This window comes from Amphibalanus amphitrite, unplaced genomic scaffold, assembly GCF_019059575.1.
Source record: "Amphibalanus amphitrite isolate SeventyFive unplaced genomic scaffold, NRLGWU_Aamphi_draft 000011F_arrow, whole genome shotgun sequence".
In the NCBI taxonomy this organism is placed as follows: Eukaryota; Metazoa; Arthropoda; class Thecostraca; order Balanomorpha; family Balanidae; genus Amphibalanus; species Amphibalanus amphitrite.
The window spans coordinates 2,015,690-2,037,762 of record NW_024881507.1 but is presented as its reverse complement, the minus strand read 5'-3'; the positions used below and the strand labels follow the sequence as shown (position 1 = coordinate 2,037,762).

Here is a 22,073-nt window from a genome sequence, read left to right as displayed (position 1 = left end):
GCGCGACTCTGATTCCAGATTTGGGCACGGCATTTGGAGCCGGGAGCTGAAGCCTGTCGGCCCAGAACGAGGCCGTTCTAATTGAAGTTTTTCTTTTTGTTCACTCTGACCGCTGCTGCTCTGAGTGTTTGTTGGGAACGGCAGCTTCCGGGAACTTGTGATAAGAGTATTTTCTTTTATTACTTTTTGATTAACCAAGCCAAACTTGCCTGCCTTTTTCATTCATGACGTAGCAATTGTGATTTGATCGTTGCATTCGTTGGAACCTGGAAGAGTTATTTCGGATTGTCGTCTTGTTGACTCTCACCGAAACTATTGTCTCCGGCGGGATGAGGGTGGGTAGAACTCACCATTTCGCCTATGAATAATCTCAAGATTCACATTAAGTTGATGCATTTAGCTAGAGCCATAGACAGTTAAATCCAGTTTATCGTAACAAGCTTTGTATGATAACAAGACAAAAAATCGCATGTCTTGCGTTCTCTGGATTCAAACCTGAGGCTATTCACCGTTTATTCTGCGTCCTCTCCGTAGTGAGACCACTGACCACTGACCAGTGTCCATGTAGCCCGAGATCGGCCAGTCTCGGTACCGGCAGTGCTCTGTGCAGCTGCGATATATCCCGAGCAATGGTGACCGTGTGAGAGCGGACATTGTCCTCTAATGGGCCGGAGGCCGCTGTCCTGACGGAGCGGTGGTGACACCGGCACGGGTATTGTGTGACCCGCCCGTGCTGCCGGTCACACCGGGGCAGCCAATGGAGGGGGAGAATGGATCGAGCATCTGAGACAGGCAGGACGCTGGCATCACCCGGTCAGGGTATCTCTCCCAGATGGCTAAAAATCGCTCAGATAATTTTGCTTATTTATTTTCATTATCAGCCGCATGTCTCCGATGTTACGAGAAAATTGATAATGATTTTCAGAAGTGAAAAAGCCCTCGTGGCGAAATTGTCCAACCAAATTTGGCGTAGGTATAGGTTGATGTCTTGTGTCATTGACTTTGACGAATTTGACGAATTGAGATGCATTTTCTAGATGTATTGATATTAGCCAATTGCCATTCATAACAAGGAAGACGCCGACAAACGGCTGTTTTACCTCGGAATAATATAATTCGCCATTGGTGTGTGAGTGCTTAGAGTTCTGATTTTCAGCCATCCATAGGTGCATTTCTTTCATTTTTATATTTGGCGAGCCCTTCAGGCCATTTTGTGCTTTCCGTTTGATCTTCGAGTCCCCAGTCACCTGTAAGACAACTGAATGATGTTCGCCATTTTATTAAAATTCACCGTTGATGACGTCACACAATGCATCACGAGGAGTCGAGGTCGCTGGTAGATAATCATTAACTAGAGCGGGGTGAAGCACATAGACACTACATAGTGCATGGGCGCACGAAACCGATCACATTTAATAAATATCTAACGTATTTACATCGTATATTACATTGTATTAACATACAAAGAAATAATACTTTGGCATCTGAAGCCTTTCAAAGCGTCTCAATCCATCATTTCAGAAGGTCAGGAAACAATGTTAACCTGCAATATTCTGGTTTTGTTAGAGTATCACTGTTCATAAAGTAAATAATACTTAAGTACACTGTACATCTGTTTCAAGTGACTAATTATGTACCTAAATTGAATTCCGGGTCTAAACAGTGACGTTTGTCTCCAATGTTCGGTATATAATTTCGCGTTGAGAATTGCCTGCAGCAGTCTGGCTAACTCACGCCGCCTCCTCGCTCATTCAAACCCCTAACAGTCACTCTGTAACAACAAATTTATCCGGTTGAGCTGTTCGCAAATATCGAAACAGGAATGCCATGATCCGCAATTAAATCACCATTCAGTTTGATTGGATATACTACTCGCCGTTCTAATAACACACACACACATACCTACATCACATTTCACGATACGTATCACAACGCGGCGCCCGGGGTAGGTATGGTGCAAATAACTATAGGTTTGCTGTGCATAGTGCATAATACTAGTACGACAAGATTGGGGTAAGCACTTGAAACGACAGGCGTATTACGGCGTGAAAAAGTGTGAGCCAAACGCTACTTCACCCTAACCACTGACAAGACGTGAATAGACAGTATAAAACAAGGAACCCGGCCCGCGACTGCTTCCACAGATTTCCAAAGAGATTTCCCCCATCTAAAGCTTAGCGAGCCATTACCCTTAGCTCCCTTACGGATCTTTATCTGATATTGTACATTCACAACTTAAAATACAAAAATGCATTAACTGTTCCGTGAAATTAATGCTTAACTAAAAGTACAGCCACGCGACATTGAGCATTCTCTCCCATGGCCACACGTGACCTTAGCGTTATTTGATAAGAAATATTTTGATTATAAAACAAATAAATTAGTTGGAACGTCAAGGAAAGGCATTATATGCCTTGTACGAGAAGGTACTTATAACCTTTCAAGGACACTTTTGAAGGCGTCAAATGTGTCTGATATGGCCTTTGCTGACTTCTTTTTCGTGATTACTTGATGGTAAAGTAAACCCTTGAATTACTTTCAAATATCACGCTAAATGCTACAATTCATACCTTGGAATAGCTCAAAAACGAACCCATAGCTTTTGCCGATTGTGCGTAGTTTATTTGTAGATGCAGCTCGTCTTACAGCAATGTATTCACATCCGTTTTAAGACGGATTTGTTGCTCAGCAAATGTTTTTTTTTCTTGTTCCTTGTAATCGGGCATTGAAGTGCCCTCAGAAAAGTTTAAAATAAAGCAACTGACACTTTTTTATGTCATAGAACAGCTGTAGATCGCCTGTTTACATCAGTAATAAATGATTCTGCGGATAGACACTAAACACTAACGATTCACCATGATGATCAAAGTGTCAGGAGAGGAAATTCATGCTTTTAAACGGCGAAACTCTGTTATTCGTGTACAATGTACTGATAAATTGCTCCATAACGGTAAGCCATTGTTTCTTTTATGTATGTAGTTAAGAGTATTAAGGCTTATACCGTAATAGCATAATGAGTATTTAGATGGATGCCAGATTCGCTCGTATAAGCTGGGCTTAGTGAATAAATGGAATAGTTTCGAGCTCCACTACAGCCAGGCGGATACCTCGGCTGGCTGTAGCGACTCATTAACGGCTCGATAAATTCGCTCATTCCTACTGACACGAGTATCAGACGTTGATCAGCTCTCCGAGGGGCGGTCGTCAGTCGGCCCGGCACATCCGGCCCCTGTGACCTCTGAGCCGCCTAGCTGCGGCCGTCGTCGGCCGAGCCCAGCCGGACCCGGCCGGGGCCATCCCGGAACGGACTGGCCAGCCGCGCCTCGCGCTCCAGGTCGCGGGGCGAGGCGCTGCGCTGCCGCAGCTCGGCCTCCCTGAACGGCGAGGCAGCCGACAGACGGAACTCGAGGCCCGCCGAGCCGGCGCTGCCCTTCCGCCGCGGCGGCTCGTCGACGCCGTTGACGGAGAGCGGCGAGCGGCGGTGGCCGAGCGCCGAGCCGGGCCGGCCGGCGGCCACCGCCGGCGACTCGGTCGGCCGCGAGAAGTCGCCGCGCCGCCGGCTGTCGGCCGAGCTGAGGTGGCTGCTGTCGGGGGACGACTCGCGCGAGGCGCACTCGCCGTCCGAGCGGCCGTCGGCGCGCCGGAACGGGTGCACGGCGGCGGCGCCCTGCCGCGAGCCGGGCCGCTCCGAGCGCGAGTCGAGCCGCGCGTAGCCGCTGTCCGACTCGGAGCTGCGCCCCGTGAACTCGCTGTCGGTGCGCTCGGCGCGCGTCTGCATGTAGGAGGGCGCCGCCGGCGGCCCGGGGAACGGCTGGGTGAGCGCGCCCGGCGCGCCGCCGCCCTCCCCGCCCAGAGAGCCGTGCCGGGAGCGCTGTCCGGCGGGCGCCGCCGGCGGCTGGTTGGGGGACGAGTCCCGGCTCTCTGATCCGCTGTCGGTGGCTGTGGTGGCGGGCTCGGAGCGGTCGTCGCTGGCCGGACCGCGCCGCTCCAGGGAGGCCGAGTGAGGCGTGAGTCGGGAGCGGCGGGCCGGGGCCACCCGGGCCGTGGTCGCCTCGCGGACTGCAGAACACAGAGTCAGAGAACCTGTCAGAGAACCCTCATGAGGTGCATTCTGTACGTACTTAACTAGGTGGGAGTGAAGCAGACATCGGTTCACTGAAGTCAGCCTCTTCATTGGACATTTAAAATCGAAGCAGACTAGCTGCATCAATTTTATAAAGACGTGGGTACTGGGTGTGTAAGCGAACACTCCGCACTGTGAACCCTGAACGGGACTCGCCTGTTTTTGTCGGCCAGATGGTGAGTAGGTACTTGAGTATAGAGATGGGCCGATGGAAGTCAATCTCCGTCCGGCCGACTTCTGAGTGTAGCATCAGAACCGGCGCAAAGCAGACGGCCACGTTCTGCGGGGTCATCTTGTTACACTGGGACTGGGACGATACGAGCCGCAGGTGGTCCATCAGAAACAGCAGCGTGCTCTGAGGGCGGCGGCCGGGTCAGGTGTCATACGGGTACCGTTAGAACCGGCGTCAGGTAACTAACTGGGTCGACACATCCGTACTGACGAGTGACGACTGCAAATGATACCGGCCCCGGGAGAATCATGTGACGTCAGTGTCAACAGGATTTATGATTACTTATAATTTTGTGCTGCAGTGGTATTTTAGTTACAATGGTTTACAGTGAAAACATAACTTGACTCTCGAATCAATTAATTTTTATCCGCGTTGCTACGTGAAAACTTAGAACTAGGCTACAGATACCGCGCCGTAGAGAGAAGGTACCGTGTACAGACAAGGATGCTCGCAAAAAAAAAACACTGAATCATATCATTCATACTCCTCCGGAATCAGAACCGATCCCCCTGTGTCCGCCTCTCACCCGGCTGGCCTTGGGAAGACAGTCGAGGATGGAGAGCATCAGCTTGGCGTTGGCCGCCGAGTCGTCCGGAAGACAGACGGAGAGGGCGTCGCACAGCATCTGGTACAGACACTTGGTGAACAAAGGCTGCGGTAACTCGCGGAGGTAGTCCTTCAGAACGCCTGCGGGCCGCGGCAGATGTCCAGGGGTCAGACGTCAGCGGCTGAGATCCAGGGGTCAGGGCTTTAGAAAGCCAGGTTCAGCAATTATATTATCCCACCTAAGGACGTTGGCCTTCAGGAATTACGTACACAACTAGATGAATGAATAGAAGTATCTCACTCCTTTCGGAATTTAACCATAAGAGGCTCAGGCTGCCATTTTTGTGATACCCGCTCGCCGATTTTTGAGGTTACGGATCTATGACAAAGGCTGCAAAGGCAAAGGCTAAAGCTGTAGTTACGTCAGCTGACGCTTACATGTGACCGGTGACCTGAGCTCTCTGGTCTGTGACCTGATCTGTGTTACTTGTGACCTGGGCTGTGTGACCCGTGTCCTACGCTCTGTGACCCGTGACCCATGACTTGCGACCCGTAACCCGTTGCCTGCGCTCTGTGACCCGTGACCGGCGCTCTGTGGTCCGTAACCCGTGACCCGTGACCTGTGACCTCACTCTGTCATCTGTGACATGCGACCTGCGGCCTGTGACCCGCGCCCCCACCTGTGATGACGTTGATGTCTGGCACGCTGTGCGGGGACAGGTCGGCGGTGCGAGCGCCCGCCTCCAGCTGCTGGCGCAGCGCTCTGGTCTTGTCGGCCGAGCCGCAGAGCCGGTACAGGCCGATGATGTCCAGCCCCCTGCGCTCCACCTCGTCCACACAGCGTTTGACCAGCAGCGGGATGGCCAGGCCGGAGTTCTCCCGGGCCACCACGGACTCGAGGTCGGCGCCGAACAGCGCGCCTGGCCGCGCCGCCGGCAGACGCTCGAAGCACCGCTTCGGCTCTGTGTAGCGCAGCCGCACGTACAGGCTGCCGTGCGGCTCCACCTTGAGCGCCAGCTGGTGGGTACTGGCCTCGCGCAGCAGGGCGGCCACGCCCAGCGAGGCGCGGTAGCACAGCTTGTGCCGGAACTGTGGGTCCCACGAGTAGATGAGGAAGTCCAGCTGCCGGCTGGAGAGCAGGTCCAGCTCGAACGTCTCGTCCCAGTCAAACACCAGGTCGCCGGTGCGGATCACCGTGCGCGCCTTGTGCACGTGGTCACACTCGAGCACGCAGTAGAGGTCGCGCAGGTGCGGCTGCCGGCCGGCCGGGCGCAGGCCGCGGCCCGACAGCAGCTGCACCTCCAGCAGGCCCGAGAGGCCCGGCTCGGTGGCCGACGACGGCGTCCGGCCCCAGCTGTGACGCAGAAACTCTGCCGGGAACACATCGCCGTCAGCAGAACGAAACACCAAATCATCTATCATCAGCATCATTGCTTGCTGAGTGGCTTCCCTACGCCATTGGGAGCAATTCACTGAGCCAGGAATAACAGTGGAAAATTGGCGAATTTGGATTCAGGGTAACTTCATTGCGAATATGACGGCGTGACGGCCCACATTGATTTCATCTCCTAAGAAAAAATGTTCCATACATTGTCCTCCACGGTCCACCGATCGCCCGTCGCGGTTACCCGTTCCTCACCTGCCGGGTTGATGTTGAGGACCGAGAAGCGCGATTTGGCCTCTGGCTGCGGCGCCGGTGTGGCGCTGCGCTCCTCCAGTCGGGCGTGCAGGTGGTGGGTGAGCGCCGTGGCGGCCGTCGGACCCCCCAGCCGACTGCTGCTGCTGCTGCTGCTGCCGCCCTCAGACGGAGTGACTGGCCGCAGCGTGCTGAGCCGCGGCCCGCGCCAGTAGTGCGCCGACTCCTGGACAGACAGGGGGTAGTTGGGAAACGTGAGATGACAAGATATCATTGAAGGTCATGAAGGGTGATTTTGAGGTCGTTGGAGGACGCACAAAGTCATAGAACGTCACATGAAGTCATTAGACGCCAGGTGACTAGGTCACACATGTACCTAATCATTGAAGATTAGGTCCGGACTTAGGTCTACATAGCTACGAGGTCTTAGGAGGTCAGGCCAAAGAGGAGATCGTCGAAGTCCCCGAAAGATCGTGTCGTCGAATTCCTTTCTCTATGAGCTTTAAGGATGTCGCCAGCGGACAGCGGATGCGAGCTGATGTCAAGGCATAGCGCACTCACCACCATTCCGGTGCCGATGTTCTCGGCGCTGAATGTCAGCGGCACGCCGCGCCGAGAGGATGTGGGACCCGTCCCCGGCGCCCCTCCAACGCCGCGTTCAGCCGTGCCGCCCGCACCGCCGCCGCCAGCGCCGCCTATGTCCCGGTCTCGGTACTGTCGGATCCGTTCATAGATGGCGCCAGTGGAGGGCGCTCGGGACAGCCATTGTTTGTAGTCGTTTGTAGAGAGCGCTGGAGGCGTCCGCATGCTCGGCGGAAGTCCTGCGGAAATGAGAAAGAGAGAGTTTACACAAGTACATATGTAGCATGATGCATAATTTGAGTCGTAAGTGGTGCTCACATGATATGGGGCACGTCTGTACGGAGTGAATCTTATGACCGTCCATTTTGGGTAGGTACAGCAGATTTCGGGCGTTAAATGGCCCGACGGTATAGCCGGTGCGCTCACCTCGTCGGTTTCTCAGCTCGGGCGCGCTGACCGCTCCGTCGCTGTCGTCTGTGAGGCTGTCCGCCGCTCCCGCCGATCCGTACCCGCTGGCGTACCGGGCGCGCGCCGGTGGCGCCTCGCTGCGGCGGGGCAGCGAACGACTCCTCTCTCCGACGGCCGCCAGGGGCGCGGCCATCCGCCGCGGCGCTCCCATGCGCCGTCCGGACGTGGCTTCCGAGTCGGATGCGTACTCGAGCGAGGCGGTGCGCCGACGCATGGCGCTCAGCCGGCGCATGGTGTCCTGGTAGCGTGAGGGGTACTGAAGGGAGGACTGCGGCGGCGCGGCCATGGCCGGCGGCAGCGAGCTGTCGGACCAGTCGCCCGGCAGCCGCTGGTCGCTGTAGGTGCGTGTTACGCCACGCTCCAGACCCATGGCGCGCTGGTGCGTCTCGGCTCGCGACAGGCTTCCGTAGCCGGGCCGCGGCCGGGAGCCGTACAGTCCCACGGCGGTGCCCCCTCCGCGCGCCGTTCCGTAGCCGCTCGAGTGGTCAGCTGCGCCGGAGAGCAGCGCTCCCGAGAACGGCCTCTGGTAGTGGGCAGAGTAGCCGTGCGGCTGCTCGGTGACCACCGGCTGCGGCGGGTCGAAGCCGGTCCGTCGGGCCGGGCCGCAGATCTCCTGGTAGCGCGGCGGCGCGCCGGAGCCGTCGCCGCGTCCCAGCCGCGAGTAGCCGTAGTGGAGGGCGTCGGCGCCGACTGAGGGCGGCCGGCGCGGCGGCAGCGGCGGCGGCACCGAGCTGGGCGGCGGCGGCGCGCCCGCCTCGCGGTCCGGCAGCTCCTGCTTCATCACCACCACCGGCGTACTGTTGGAGGGCAGCGCGGCCGGCGGCGGGCTGGGACGGCCCGGCTGCCGGCACTGACGGCGCGTGGTGAGCACCAGACGGCGCGGGATCGACATGATGATGACCACGTCGTCCAGCCCCATGCCGGTGACGTCGACCAGGTTGACGGCGAGCACCTCGTCACCCACCCGTAGGCAGCCCGAGTTGTAGACGGCCGACTCGAGCGCGATCCGGGAGACGAACACGCCGTCGGAGCGGTCGGCGCCGTTCCCCTCGCGGATGTAGAGGCCCAGAGTCTGGCCGGGACGCTTCACAATCTCCACGAACTGGATCGTGTGCCGGCCGTCCTGGGGAGCAGAGACAGACGTCAACGGGCTGAATAAGTCGCAGACGGTCCGGGCAGGAAGACTGACTGGTGCAGTACGTGACAGCGTCAAGATTGTTTCACTTTGGGTCTGAAGCTAGAAGACGAGAAGTTGTCTACTGGAGACTTTGAATGATGAATATGGAGGACTGATAATATTAGGATGAAATTGTAAAATATTCCCGATATAGCGTATCTCGTTGGGAAAAGATCTCCTTGAAAACATTAAAGTTAATATTCCATTCAAAATACTCTCGAAACATTAACAATGAGTGTAAGAATTCTTATCTTCCAGTAGGCGTAATCTGCGGCATTCTTTAAAAATGACGTCATCAATTTTCTAGAGAGCTGGCATACCACTCTCAGCCGAAGCATTCAGACTGGACCAGATATGTTTCTGAATTATTGACGCAGCCTCGCTCCCGGAATTCTAAAATCGGCTCGCTTGGAATCGCTCTAATGGTCAGTCTCTGAATATGAATAGTTGAGGATCGTTCATGTCTGCAAAATATTCTACTCGCAAGTGGGTTTGTATATGAATATGCCAATTTACAATCTACTTTAGGGTTGACCACAAAAATGGTCTTCTCTTCCAATCGAATGAATGCTGGTAGTTTGGTAGGATCTGGTCAAGAGTTAAACTGTCCGAGAAAAGTCACGAACCGTCTCGCCATGAGATATAGTCAGTCTCTGAGATCGGACCTTCATGCAGTGCCTACCATCATCCGGCGGCGACCGACCTCGTCAGAAAAACAATGAAATAGCAAACTCGTGAGCGAACTGATGCATAGCTTCGCCCGGATTCCACCACCCTTTCTACTTCTGGGACATGTCTGATATGAATGAATTGTAGGCAACATACCTAATTACCTACCTACTCGTACTAACAAAGGAATCGGTGCGAGTATACAGCACCGTAGAGTTCAGCTATAGGAGCCTGCTCTACCCAGTTCTCAGCACCCAAGGAAAACTACAGCTTCAATGCCAATGAAAGCCTTTGTGATCTCTTTTTGTCTCTTCGGTTTGTGCGAACTGCACGCGAGAAACAGGCGCATTAAACTCTTTATCCTTCCCCTGTTCAAGGAAAGGTCGCGGCCTGTGGTACCCGGAATTTATCTATGTTTCGTGGGGACGTGGCCCCAGCCTCGCCCACTTCTGCTTCCTGAAGTAGGAGTCACGACCGCTGTGGCTCATATTTCGTGGGATAAAGTCGGCGGTCTTCCTCCAACTCGGCTCGCATTAAATTGGAGGACCTTGTCAGCACGATACCTCGTGATAGCCCCGAGTGTGCTGCCGGGTATAGGTAGAAGCGCGCTCAACATCTGAGCGGGATCAGTGACTGGCGAAGCAAGCACGAGTCAGCGTCGAATGAATTTATTAGGGATCTCACAACCGTCTCTGTTTGATAGATTGGAGTGGCAGACTGTGAACGCCGCTCGGGAGGTTGTAGGCTCTTGGCGAAAGTACTATAATTTTAGGGCAGGTCCGCTCTAGTCTGAGCTAATTGCGTCACATCGCGCTTTTAATATAGCATGGCATTTAAAAATAAAAAACACGGGGTTGGGTTCATGTTCTCGCTTATATTAACGTCATTCTGCATGAAATAACAGCCACTTCTTCTTCCGCCTCTAATTCCAAAGCTATCGGCTCTTGAAGCGTCCAGTCCAGCCCTGTCGGTGGCTGGCGCGGCCCGCGGGCGAGTACCCCCCGCCCGCTCACCTGCAGGGCCAGGAAGTTGGAGGCGATGCGGTACGCCTTCTTGGAGAGCCGGCGCGGGTCCAGCGAGCTGACGATCATCTCTCCGCGCTGTTCGACCAGCCGCAGCGCCGCCGCCGTGGCCGCGTCCAGCTCGTTCTCCACCGTCTCGATCTGACGGAATATTTCCGTGGAGATGCCGCTAACCTGGCGGGCACGGCACATGGTGTTAGAGAAACAGTGCATAACACTCAGAGGGTGCGGCTAATAAACCTTTCATTCATTCATTCATCATTCATTCATTCATTCATTCATTCATTCATTCATTCATTCATTCATTCATTCATTTTATATGATTTCCATACCATGGCTTTTAACTTGGAATTGTTGTTAATCCAGTGCAGCACTTTGGTTGAAATTTAGACCGTCTTGCACTAGAATTACCATGAATATAAATCATTCGCCGGCTTTTAAATGTCTGTATCTAGTAGCAAATTACATAATAACTTGGGACTTCGGCCATTTAGTCAGTGTTAAAAAGGATGTTTGCTGAGGCTGTACAGTGTACAGCGTTTGATCGCTTCATGCACCTGAATGTTATCACACTCCAAGCGTTGTGCCAGCGATGTACAGTAGTTTTAGGGCCTTGGATGGACATATTATGCACATTCTCGCCGAGCAAACACTCGCTCGGTCTTCAGGGGCACCCTGTGATTGTGCAGCATCGATGACAGACATAAACAGCGGTACGACTCGACCAATATTTACATAGCGCTGGCAAAAAAAATGAACTATCAGACATTCGATGTTTTCCAGACATTCTGTCAACGGAATTCCGACCAAAAAGTCCAGTCATATTCAATCAATATAAACTAAATTTCTTAACGATCCTTAATCCGAAAACTGGACTTTGGACAAGAGTTCCCGCTTTTCTTTTTCTCTTCCTTGCCTTTCGGAAGTCCTTCTGGACGACCATCTGCGGCATGGCGAAGTTGTCGAAGCCGGCGGCGCGGTCGGGCAGGTCGCCGGGCCGCGGCGGGTGCTGCTGGTTGTGATTGCGGCGCGGGGAGCGCGCCATGTCCGCCGACTGGTCAGCGCCATCCTGCCGACAGCGGGGGCTGTGTCACAGGGACTATCATGACAGAAGAGGAGTATGGTCAGCTGGGGAGGCGAGCATAGTCACGATCAGTTGGCAAAAGAAATGGAATCTGCGAACCATTAACGGGATGCAGAAGCTAAAAAAACAATGCCATCCTTACCTCCAAAATGTATGACCGGCAACCATCTCCAGTCTCGCCTGTGACCCGTCTGAGAATAGCGCCGATGAGACGGAGGACGGGGTGGCAGCTCTCACTTGGATCGTTGTCTGGTATAAAGAGGAGAATAAGAGTACAATTCTGGGACCGGGAGAGGTGTTTCCCCGCTCGTTTGGTCAGGTGATGAACACTGCTGAGACTTGTCTGTCTACATAGAGCTTCCCGCTGACTGAGACCGCTGGCCGGGCTGGAACTGGCCGGCTACTGGACGGAGCCAGATACCGGTCCTCGTATATTGGCAGCACCACCACTAAAGGTCACTGAGATGGGCCGATTCCGACCGTCGACTGCAGTCCCAGCTCTGCTCGCTGTCCGTTGCCGGGCCAGATGGATTGGATCGCTGGATTGGATTGCAGCCTACCAAGCTCTGCTCTCTGCCCAGCCACCGGTGCTCGATACCATCACAAAGTACGGCCCCGCCCGCACAGCTGCTGCCCGCTTTGGAGAGCACCGAGCAGCAATCGACCCGGAAACACACAGAAGCTCGGAGTTCACGAGCACGGACTCGACGCAGGCAAGTTGGGCCATTACCAGTTTGGGTGGCCTACTAAAAATTCAAGAAGCACTCGCAGTCAGCTGTTTTTCAGCAATGGTCACGATTCGGTAGACCATCGAGCGCCAAAAGGTCTGCAGTCGGTCGAGTTGGGCAGCACGGAGCGGTGCTGGAGTCGAGGATAGGCGGCACGGGGCGGTGCTGGAATCGAATGACAGGCGGCACGGGGTGGTGCTGGAGTCGAGGAAAGGCGGCACAGGATGTTGCTGGAGTCCAGGATGGGCGGCACGGGATGATGCTGGAATCCAGGATGGGCGGCGCGGGGCGGTGCTATAATCGAGGACAGGCGGCACGGGGTGGAGGACAGGCGGCCCGGGGCGGTGCTGGAGTCGAGGACGGGCTGGAGTCGAGGACGAGGCGGCAATCACCTCCCGTCAGGCGAGCGGAAGGACGCGGACGAATATTGATCACGACACATCGACTCGTTCGTAACACGCTTGAGTGCGCGTGCCTTTTGTGTCGAGCCATGATTCATTGGCCGAGGCGTGGCGTTCCTTCGTCGGGCGTCGTATTGTTGACAATAATGATTTGTAATGGTGTGGATGTAAGTATGGACTTCCGAACTCGTATTTGGTTTGTGTTGTCCGTGCATTGTTCATCAAATGCAAGTTTAATTTACCTTCTATTTCAAGGCACACGATGACGCCCATCTAGTTCTACACTACATAGACGCTTCTTCGAACAATGGCTCTGTTTCAAATAATAGACCGCTTTATATAATAGAAAAATGATATTTGTTTCAGCTTTTTAGAATAAAGTTGTGTGCCTTCAACATTTCATACCGATAAACCTAATAACTTGAGAAAAACTTCAAATCCATAGAGACGTGCTGACCAATTCTGCTGCTTCTGGCCTTGCTGGCTGAATGTGAAGCAAGTGAACACAATTATTTTTAGGGAAGCCCATACGACAGCGGTATTGGAGCTGGATCACCAAATTCACTGCCCTGCGGTCCTGCTTCCAATCAGCTCAAAGTAGGCAGCCATGTGTGCCTGCGCCGGACAGGCCTCGGCTTACTTACATGAGCGAAGCCCTCAGCACTCACTACTGTCTGGTCGTCGCCGCCGGTTGAGTCAGCCGACAGCCCGCCGCGCGACTCCGATCCGTCACCCCGTCACCCGTGACTCAACGGCGGCGGCGGCGCGTCTGACACCCAGCCCACCCACCTTTGACCGTTTGCCGGCGCCGTTGCGGAACAGCCACACGCAGGGGTTGGCCTTGACCCGGCCGAGGTCGCACACGGGCATGGCGCTGCGCGGCGCGCCGGGGACCGACTGGAGTCGGCCGGCGGGTCGGAGCGGGCTGCCATCGAGCGGCCGTCGGCCGCGACGGCACGGCCGGTCATCGATCGGAGAGGCGACGACCGGCGGCGGCCGACCGGCGCGGCGCGGCCGGCACAATGGGAGGGGGAGCAGGGGCACGAGGACAGCGCGGGGGCGCACTGGGGGAGGGGGAAGGAGCAGGGGATAGGGGCACGGGGGACAGCGCGGGGTGCACTGGGGGGAGAGCGGGCGAGGGGATAGGGGCACGGGGGACAGCACGAGGGCACATTGGTAGACAGGACAAGATACAGTTGGGACCAACTCATTTGAGGGTGAATAGGGATGTTACGACAATTGGGACAGAGAGACAGAGATCTTCCTCAGCTATTGAACACATTGAAATGTTATTTTGCGTCGATCTTTCAGATGCATTGTCTCCTGGAAATAGAGCTCTGCTATAGGCATGCCAATCCCAGGCAATGTACTACAATTGCAATGCAAAGATACGAAGATGCATAATGCATGAATCGATGCTCTCTACAGGTCGACGCAGCGCGATCGAGCGCTGCAGCAGAGATTACGCCTCTGTGAGGGCGTCTACTTCACCCGTCGCATCCAACACTCCGTCTTCTCCATCCTATTTTTCCTGTTTTCCCTCCTAACACCCTGTCGCTTGTTTCTTTTGTGTGTGGTAGGCAGAATGCCAGAAGTAAAGCAGAGCGCAAAAGAGAGAGAGAGAGAGAGAGAGAGAGAGAGAGAGAGAGAGAGAGAGAGAGAGAGAGAGAGAGAGAGGGAGGGAGGGAGAGAGAGGGAAAGAGAGAGAGTGAGAGTAAGTGAGTGAGTGAGTGAGTCAATGACAGCCATTGAGGTGTACGTTTCAGAGCTCTCTACCACATTATATCCTCCCTGAATGGCTCTGCCAATCTGCCCATTAGCATCGAACTCAGCAGTCAATGTTCGCGCACACGCATCCCTACTGATCCGGGAGGCTGGCCTCCCACACAGCCATTCGACCTGATACCCTGAGGCCTGATTGGAGATCCAGGTACCCCCCCCCCCCGGCTACAGGCGCTCTGGGGAGGGGTCGTGAACACCACACCGCTACGGTGCCGTGCCATGGCCTTTGTGTGTGTAGGGGGGGGGGGGGTGGAGGGGGGATCGATCATAGTGACTAACGCGACCGAACGGTGAATACAGGAGGGGACTCCCGTAGAAGCCCAACTAGGAGCGAAGCACCATTGATTAATCCCGGTCAGGCGTTCGAAGGTTCTTATAGCGCGAAAGTATAGCATTTTTATGCATTTAGCATCATGGCTAATTAAATTGTCAGCACGGCACCATATGCGGCCATTCATGGAAGGTCCTAAAAATACGTCGCACAGCATATACCTATTATACTATATTTAACAACGGTTGATCATAAACCACTATGTGATAGATGACACATGTATAAGGTGTGTCATTTGTGCTTACGTAAGTCATTGAATGTATTGCTATGGCCATTACCCAAGCACTTACATATAAACCTACATACAATTACATACCTATATGTAAGTACCTACAGTGCAAGAGGCTCACCTTTTCTGGGCCACAGCAGAGCATGGCTGCGGCCGCGGCCTGCCGCTGGCTGCGGGGTGTGCGGCTGGCGGCGTGCGGAGTGGCCACCATCGGAGAGGTCACCACCGGTCACCAGCGGTCACCATCGGTCACCAGCGGTCCGCCGGGGCAGCACCGCGGCCCGGCCGGCATTGGGGGGTCGGCGGCACCGCCCCCACACCTGCAACACCACGCGCCGGCCGGCTGAACGCCTCACCGAATGTGTGTGAGTGGCCTCATGGGCACGCGACACGACCATTGTGCACAATATGCCGCAATATCGGACACATGGCTCTGGTAAGCTATTGCAGAGAGCTGCAGCTGTTAGCTGTTCTATTGCCAGTGCTGGTATTTGAATGCGTATGCTATCCAACGGGCCAGGAGCTATCATTTGGTAGGAAGATCTAGAAGTTAATCATTTTTCACACTTCTGAAAAATAGGAAGTGTACGCTTACAGTCTATTTTAAAGAATTTACCTTGATGAGCTGATTGTTGAGTCACTAGATTAAATTCTCTTCTAAATCAAACTTCATGAAAATACAATGGTTCGCATATAAAGCCATACAAAATAAGATATCAACCTGCCTTTGCACTGTTAGCTGCAACTGACACCGATCAGCGTCCAGAGAGGTTCAAATGGTTCCAATGTTTCTAAGTTCAAATTCTCCCTACAACACCACGCGGCGCGGTGGGTGGCTTACAGTAAGTGCTGCGGCACAGCCTACATACAGGCGCTGACCACTGCTGCCACCTAGTGACGGGAATTCTAACTTCACGGCACTGCGGCACAGCCTACCGACAGGCGTTGATCCCCCCGCCACCTAGCGGCAGCAAGGGTGAACTCGCTGCACTGCGGCACAGCCTACCAGCAGGCGGTGATCATTCCTGCCATCTAGCGGCAGGAATGGTACACTCAAGGCACTGCGGCACAGCCCGCCAGCAGGCGCTGACTGTTGCTGCCATCTAGCGACAGGATTGAAAGCAATGTGGTGGGCGATGCGGCACAGCCTAACGACAGGCGCTGACCACTGCTGCCACCTAGTGACTGGAGTGTTAACCCTAGAACGCCTAGGGGGGGGGGGTTGTATCAACCCCCCCCCCTGAGGTTTTTTCGAAGTGCACGCTAAACGGCTTGTCGTAGCGGGCTGAAATTTTCCATACCCTCTGGGGCAACCTTTGCGCATCTTTTTCCGAAAAAAAAATTGATCGGGTCATGTCAGGTCACGGAGTTATGACGTCATAAGAGGTACAGCCTCCGGCCGGATTTTCACAAACTGAGTGCCAACGCCCGAGGTTTCCTGCCGGTGGTACGGACATCGGTTGATGGATCGTGATGAAACTTCCCATGCATGTTGGGGCAAGTATTGGCTATCATATGGTATAAGAAATTTGACCGGGTCAGGTCAGGTCACGGAGCTATGACGTCACAAGAGGAACAGCGTCCGGTACTATTTTTGAAAAGCGCCCGAACCACTATTTTGCTAATTCTTGTCACCTCAATGGGAATATGCAGCAATATTAGCTTCTATAGGGAGCAAATGGACCTCCCAAATCCAAAAATACAATCAGATTTCAAAAATTTAAATTTTGATTTTTCGAATTTCTGCCGCCGACTGTGACCTTGCCGACTTCCGGCGCTCCCAACGCGCCATTTTTAGAGCTAGGGAAACGAAATGCATACCAAACGATAGAGAATTGATCAAGGAACACGATAGTGAAGGTTTCAAGTCGATATCTCCCACCGTTTTGCCGCAATCGCCGCGGAAAGTTGAAAAAGTCTATTTTTCCGAAAAATTTGACCTTTGACCGGTCAAAAGTAGGTCAAATGTTGACCTAGGACCAAAAAATATACCACCAATCGCGAGATCTCGTTGAGAGCAATCCGTTGGTTTTTTCCGCTAAGCTCTACGACCTTCCGTTTCGAAACGCCAAGGGGGGGGTCGTAACAACCCCCCCCCCCCCTGGTCGTTCGTGTTATGAGAAATGGCCTGGTCGTGCGAGGGTTAATATGACGGTTTAGCGGTAGGTGCTGCAGTAACGACGGGGGCTGACCACAAGCCAACAAAGGACATACATGATACATAGGTACGAGAACGAGAATATTTGAAATTTGTTTTCGTAGTGCTATTGCCCCACACGACTTCTAACCCGCCCATTATGCCAGTGGTTCCAAGTCACCTTTTCGCATTTTCTGTCATTTCCTAAACTGCTAAAGCAGCTGTGAACTCTTGTACCTATTGCATATTTAGGTTCCCGGCCCATCCATCCCTTGACGTGCGTCTCCGCTGTGTGGTTCGCCAACATAAGATGCCCCGGTCCCCAATCTCAGCTGTAGCTTCCCTTTCCCTCCCCTCCCCTCCCACCCCACCCCTCCATCCCCTCCCCACGATGGGTTCCGGCTGCCCGTCGGACCCGGGACAGCGATAGCCGATTAAAGCCAGCCGCCACGCCAGTGCCAATCTGCGAGCTCGGCCACCGCCGAAACGGAGCAGGCGGCTACGGGACAGGCGACACGGACCCCCGCTCGGGTGGCAATCAATGGGAGGGAGCGGTGGCTGCAGCTGTAGTTTCCGGTGACTGGCCGCTACACCGGCGGCGTCCCGAGCTATCCCTCTGTGTCTGTGTCTGTCTGTTTCAGTCCCTTAACCCTGTCCCGTATAGGGGGGGGGGGGGTCGAACGGACCCCCCCATGATTTTTCGCGAATAAATCGCGTAAAAAGCGGCCGATCGCGACGAAACTTTCAGTACCCTTGCGTTCATCAATTTCACACCTACCCTGAAAATTTCATGACCCTGACCCAAATGACCTTTGACCTGTGACCTACTTTTCGAGGCCATGTTTGGCTGGAATCGCGATTCGGCGTATGTCGGCTCGCATTAGCCGCGCGTTTGCAGTCTTTTCGTGGTTTCAAGCGTTCAAACATGTGATATGATGTTGTCCCCATGCATTAGGGTGGGTGTCAAGGTCACCTGAAGGTCAGGTCAGGTCATTGACCTTTGATGACCTCGGTTCACTTTTTCGAGTTTTACATGTTTCTAGGCCAGTTTTTGGAGCTGAATTCGAATTTGGCAACCATATGAACATTTACGAAGTAGTTTTGGTGCCTTCGTAACATGTTACGAAGCTGTCAGAGGCGGTTGCCACCTACTACGAATACCCTTACTGGTTGACCTGACCTGGCCTAAATACATGAAGACATCATCTGTGATCAAAACTAACATGATGTTCGTGATCAGCACCCCGAAAAACCCCATAGCAGCCACACTTTACGACGTTCTAACAGGTTCCCATTTTCCCGCCTTTGGTGTCATTGACCTGACCTGCAAGGTCAACCAATGACCTAGGACCTTAAAATTGGGTATCATCGGCTTCCTCTCGTCACGGGCAACACGCTCGTTTTTTCCGCGAAGCTCTAGCTCGATCAGGGGCGAAACGGCAAGGGGGGGTCCAACGGACCCCCCCCCCCCTTATACGTTCGCGGCTGGAAAAACACCAATACGGGCGAGGGTTAACTATGTCATATCTGTATTTGTCTATGTGTCTTATGCCTATCTCCGTGTCTGTCTCTGCCTCTTTATCCGTGTCCTCTTTGTCCTTCATTCGTTCACCCCAATACCATATCATTAGGCAATCCTAGCTCATTGTTCTATCGTTGTATAAGATATGAATGAGACGTCATTAATTACCGATTAAATTAGGAGCGTCATCGTGGTCGCCAATTCAAATCATTATCGACGAGTTTATTCGACAATTATCTTACTCAAGGTCATCTGAATTCATTGACCTGATGCGACCTTCAAAAGTAGTAGCTTAGATATGTACCTAATTATTATTGTTAACAATTAATAGGTAATTAGGATATCTACATGCACCTAACTAAGCGCATAAAAATCAGCTGAGCACAACTAAGGTGCCAAATCTACCAAAGGCCCATTTTTATATTGTGTCAATTGCCTAATGCCTAACGTAAACTAGGAACTTCATGATGGTTAGGTGTCAGTCACTATTCAACAGCGGGTATCGGTGCCTACCTACTGTGTCTTTGCAATGCGCAGCTCATGTTTTCACAGATAGGAAAATAGAGAGGCATGAAATACCCATATAATTGTACCTAGCTTATTGCATGCAAATGCTTGCGTGAAGAATGCATGCTGATGTTCGGGGCCGGCGATAAGCAGTAGGTATCAGCTGAGCATGCATTTTTAGAAATGGCCTCATTTTCAATAAGCCATTTTCTATTAGGCCTCATAAATCGACAACGTCATTTAATTCAATGACCCGAAGATGCGTCTAAGAAATGTGAAATCAACTTCAGTGGAAGCAACGGAATTTTAGTTAACGACCATTGTTGCGTCATTCACGAAAAACAGGGGAATTTTTTTGACCTCACAAAATTGGGTTGGAATAAGGACACCAGACTTGTAACATTCGGGCACGGGATATGCATGTGTCTGTCTGTCTAGACATTTCAACTTTGAGTATCGCTACCACCACGTATATTTGACAATTATTGGTATCATAGTACCGCCTGTTGCGCTCGTCGGGGCCGAGTCCTGTCCATGTCACCCGCCCTGGTCCCGTGCCACCCCTCCTCACAGCCCGGTCGGACGGGGCCGGTCCGAGGGCGGAAGCGGCGCTCCGGCCGGCGGTAGCCACTCCCTCCTACCTGGAATTACAGCGGCGGGCGGCGGGCGGCACTGCGCTCTCCACTCGGCGTGCTGCTCTGTCCTCAGCGGCGGTCCTCACTGCTGTCCTCACACTCGTCCGGCGGTCGGCGGCTGTGACCCGCGGTGTCCGCTGCGGCGGTGACCCGGGGTCGCTGCTCACACCCGTCACGTGTTGGAGCCGCGAGAGGAGCTGCGCCCGGCCCCGGCCCCGCCACCGGCGCCGATCAATAGCGAGCCGGCTCACCGCTGCGCCGACCGGCCGCTGCCGCCGCCGCCGCCGCCGCCGCCGCCGCCGCCGCCGCCCGCTGGAGGAAGCGTGGCGGGTATCGCGGCTGCGGGGGCTACTGGGGCTACCGCGGCTACTGGGGCTACTGCGGCTACTGGAGCTAGTTAGCCTACTGCAGCTAGTGTGGTTACTGGGGTACTGCAGCTATTGTGGCTAGTGCGACTACTGGAGCTACTGCGGCTGTAGACGCTTTCAAAGCTGCTGAGTTCGGCTACTGCGGCTACTGAGGTTCTTGTGACTCTTTCAGCTGCTGAGACTTTTGTAGCTACTGAGCTGCTAGGCTACTACGTATAGAAAAATGCAGGCCATCGCTATCGCTGATGTTCAACTGTACAATGAACGGTGCTGTTGCAACACCAAACAACAGCATGCCTTATTCACCGAGGTCTCCTCGCTATGACCGAGAGAAGCTGAAACCACACGGGCTGTTTTGCTCAGATGTTAATGGCGATGGTGACGTCATTGTGACGTCATTTCCAGAGTTGTTGAGGCACCTTCATTTCCTGCTCGTCCGCTCCGTCTGGAAACCCCATGCGGTTAATTCTCGTTTATGACTACGGCATCATCTTCCCGGTACTGGGTTGAATATTATCACAAACAGAGAAAACCCTTGATAAGGACGCATTTATCTTGAGCCCACGGATGCATACATATTTGCATGAGTCCTGGACTAACGAGTAAACAATACATTGTTCCATGTACGTAAGTATATCAAGGTGAGGATCGCAAAACAATTAGGCCTCTTCACGTACCCAATAGAGGACGGTGCCAGAATCTCGAGCATCTTGACTAATCCAAGGGCTGTGCCGAAAAGAGGTTGTTGTTTCATGGGTCACGAGGGTACCCCACCAAGACGACGTCGGGCTCTCAGACGTGGTCAGAACGGCACCTTTGACCCCTCCCGTGTTCAGCCACGGCATCCTCTTCTCGATGCCGCTGTTCCTGTAGGCCCAGTTGTTGAACATTCTCACGATACTGACGTCCGTCTGGCTCGAAGTCTCGTGGACGAAGCTGTAGCTTCTCGGTGCGAACCAGACGCCTCCCCAGCGCCGGCGGCCGGCCTGCGCCTGCGCCTCGATCCGGTAGGCGAACCGGGTGCCGTTGCCCAGGTCACGGACGGCGTTGGCGTGCCGCAGGATGGCGTAGTTGTGGGTCAGCGAGGGTGAGCGTTCTGCGCGGCCCAGCACGCTGAGCACGTCCCAGCCGTCCCTGGTGGCCGCCGTCAACAGCAGCGTCCAGCCGCCGCCGTCGTGGCTGAAGTCGCACAGCACCGGCACCGGCATCCCGGTGAACCAGTAGACGCCGTCCTGAGGGTCACCGCCCTGGTCCCGCAGCTGCAGACAGGAGCGGGCGCAGGCGCGCACCGCCGGCTCCTGGTGAGGCGCGGCGTCCGACGGCGCGGGTGTCGGAGCTGGGTCACAGACCGGCTCCGGCGGGACCGGGGAGTCCGGCAGTGACCTGGCGCCGGTCAGCGGCTCACTCTCGGTGTCCGCGGTCACTGCGGTCTCCGAGCCCGCTCCGGCCGGCTGACAGAGGGCGGCCAGTGTCAGCGGCCGGCAGGCGCCGCAGCCCGGCGGCGGGCTCTCACCGTCCCTGTCCAGCCGGCTCTCCAGGGTCTCCAGACGCGCCTGCAGCCGACCGAGGTCGGTCAGCACCGCCGGCCGCCAGTCGGACAGCGCCCGAGCCACGGCCGACTCCACCACCGGCCCGAGCAGCTGCGACAGCTGGTCAGCTGCCGACGGCGGCTGGGTCGCCACGGCAGCTGCCCACTGCACCAGCAGCCAGAGCAGCGCGGCCGCCGGCCACGGCGACATGTCGGGACCGCTGGCGGCGGCTGGCGGTGACTTACTGCTGCTGGTGACTGTATCTGACGACGGTAGCTGACGATGGCTGACCGCTGCTGATGCTCAGATTGCAGTTCCTTCTGTGATGACTGTTCGCTGTTGGCTCTAGCTGTGCCTGCTGACTA

At 54.6% G+C, this 22,073-nt stretch overlaps 1 protein-coding gene across 1 annotated transcript; it reads right to left on the bottom strand.

Annotated features, from left to right (window-relative positions):
- Window positions 1-3,247: 3,247 nt before the first annotated feature.
- On the bottom strand, window positions 3,248-21,918 carry LOC122381489 (rho GTPase-activating protein 100F-like). Its single transcript, XM_043365721.1, has 12 exons — window positions 20,994-21,918; window positions 13,458-13,732; window positions 11,372-11,524; window positions 10,447-10,629; window positions 7,546-8,710; window positions 7,099-7,358; window positions 6,541-6,763; window positions 5,582-6,271; window positions 4,882-5,042; window positions 4,280-4,478; window positions 3,518-4,059; window positions 3,248-3,445 (listed from the first exon to the last, which is right to left on the bottom strand). The coding sequence occupies exons 1-12, from the start codon at window positions 21,916-21,918 to the stop codon at window positions 3,248-3,250; spliced, it is 4,974 nt and encodes a 1,657-aa protein (XP_043221656.1).
- Between the last annotated feature and the right edge of the window lie 155 nt (window positions 21,919-22,073).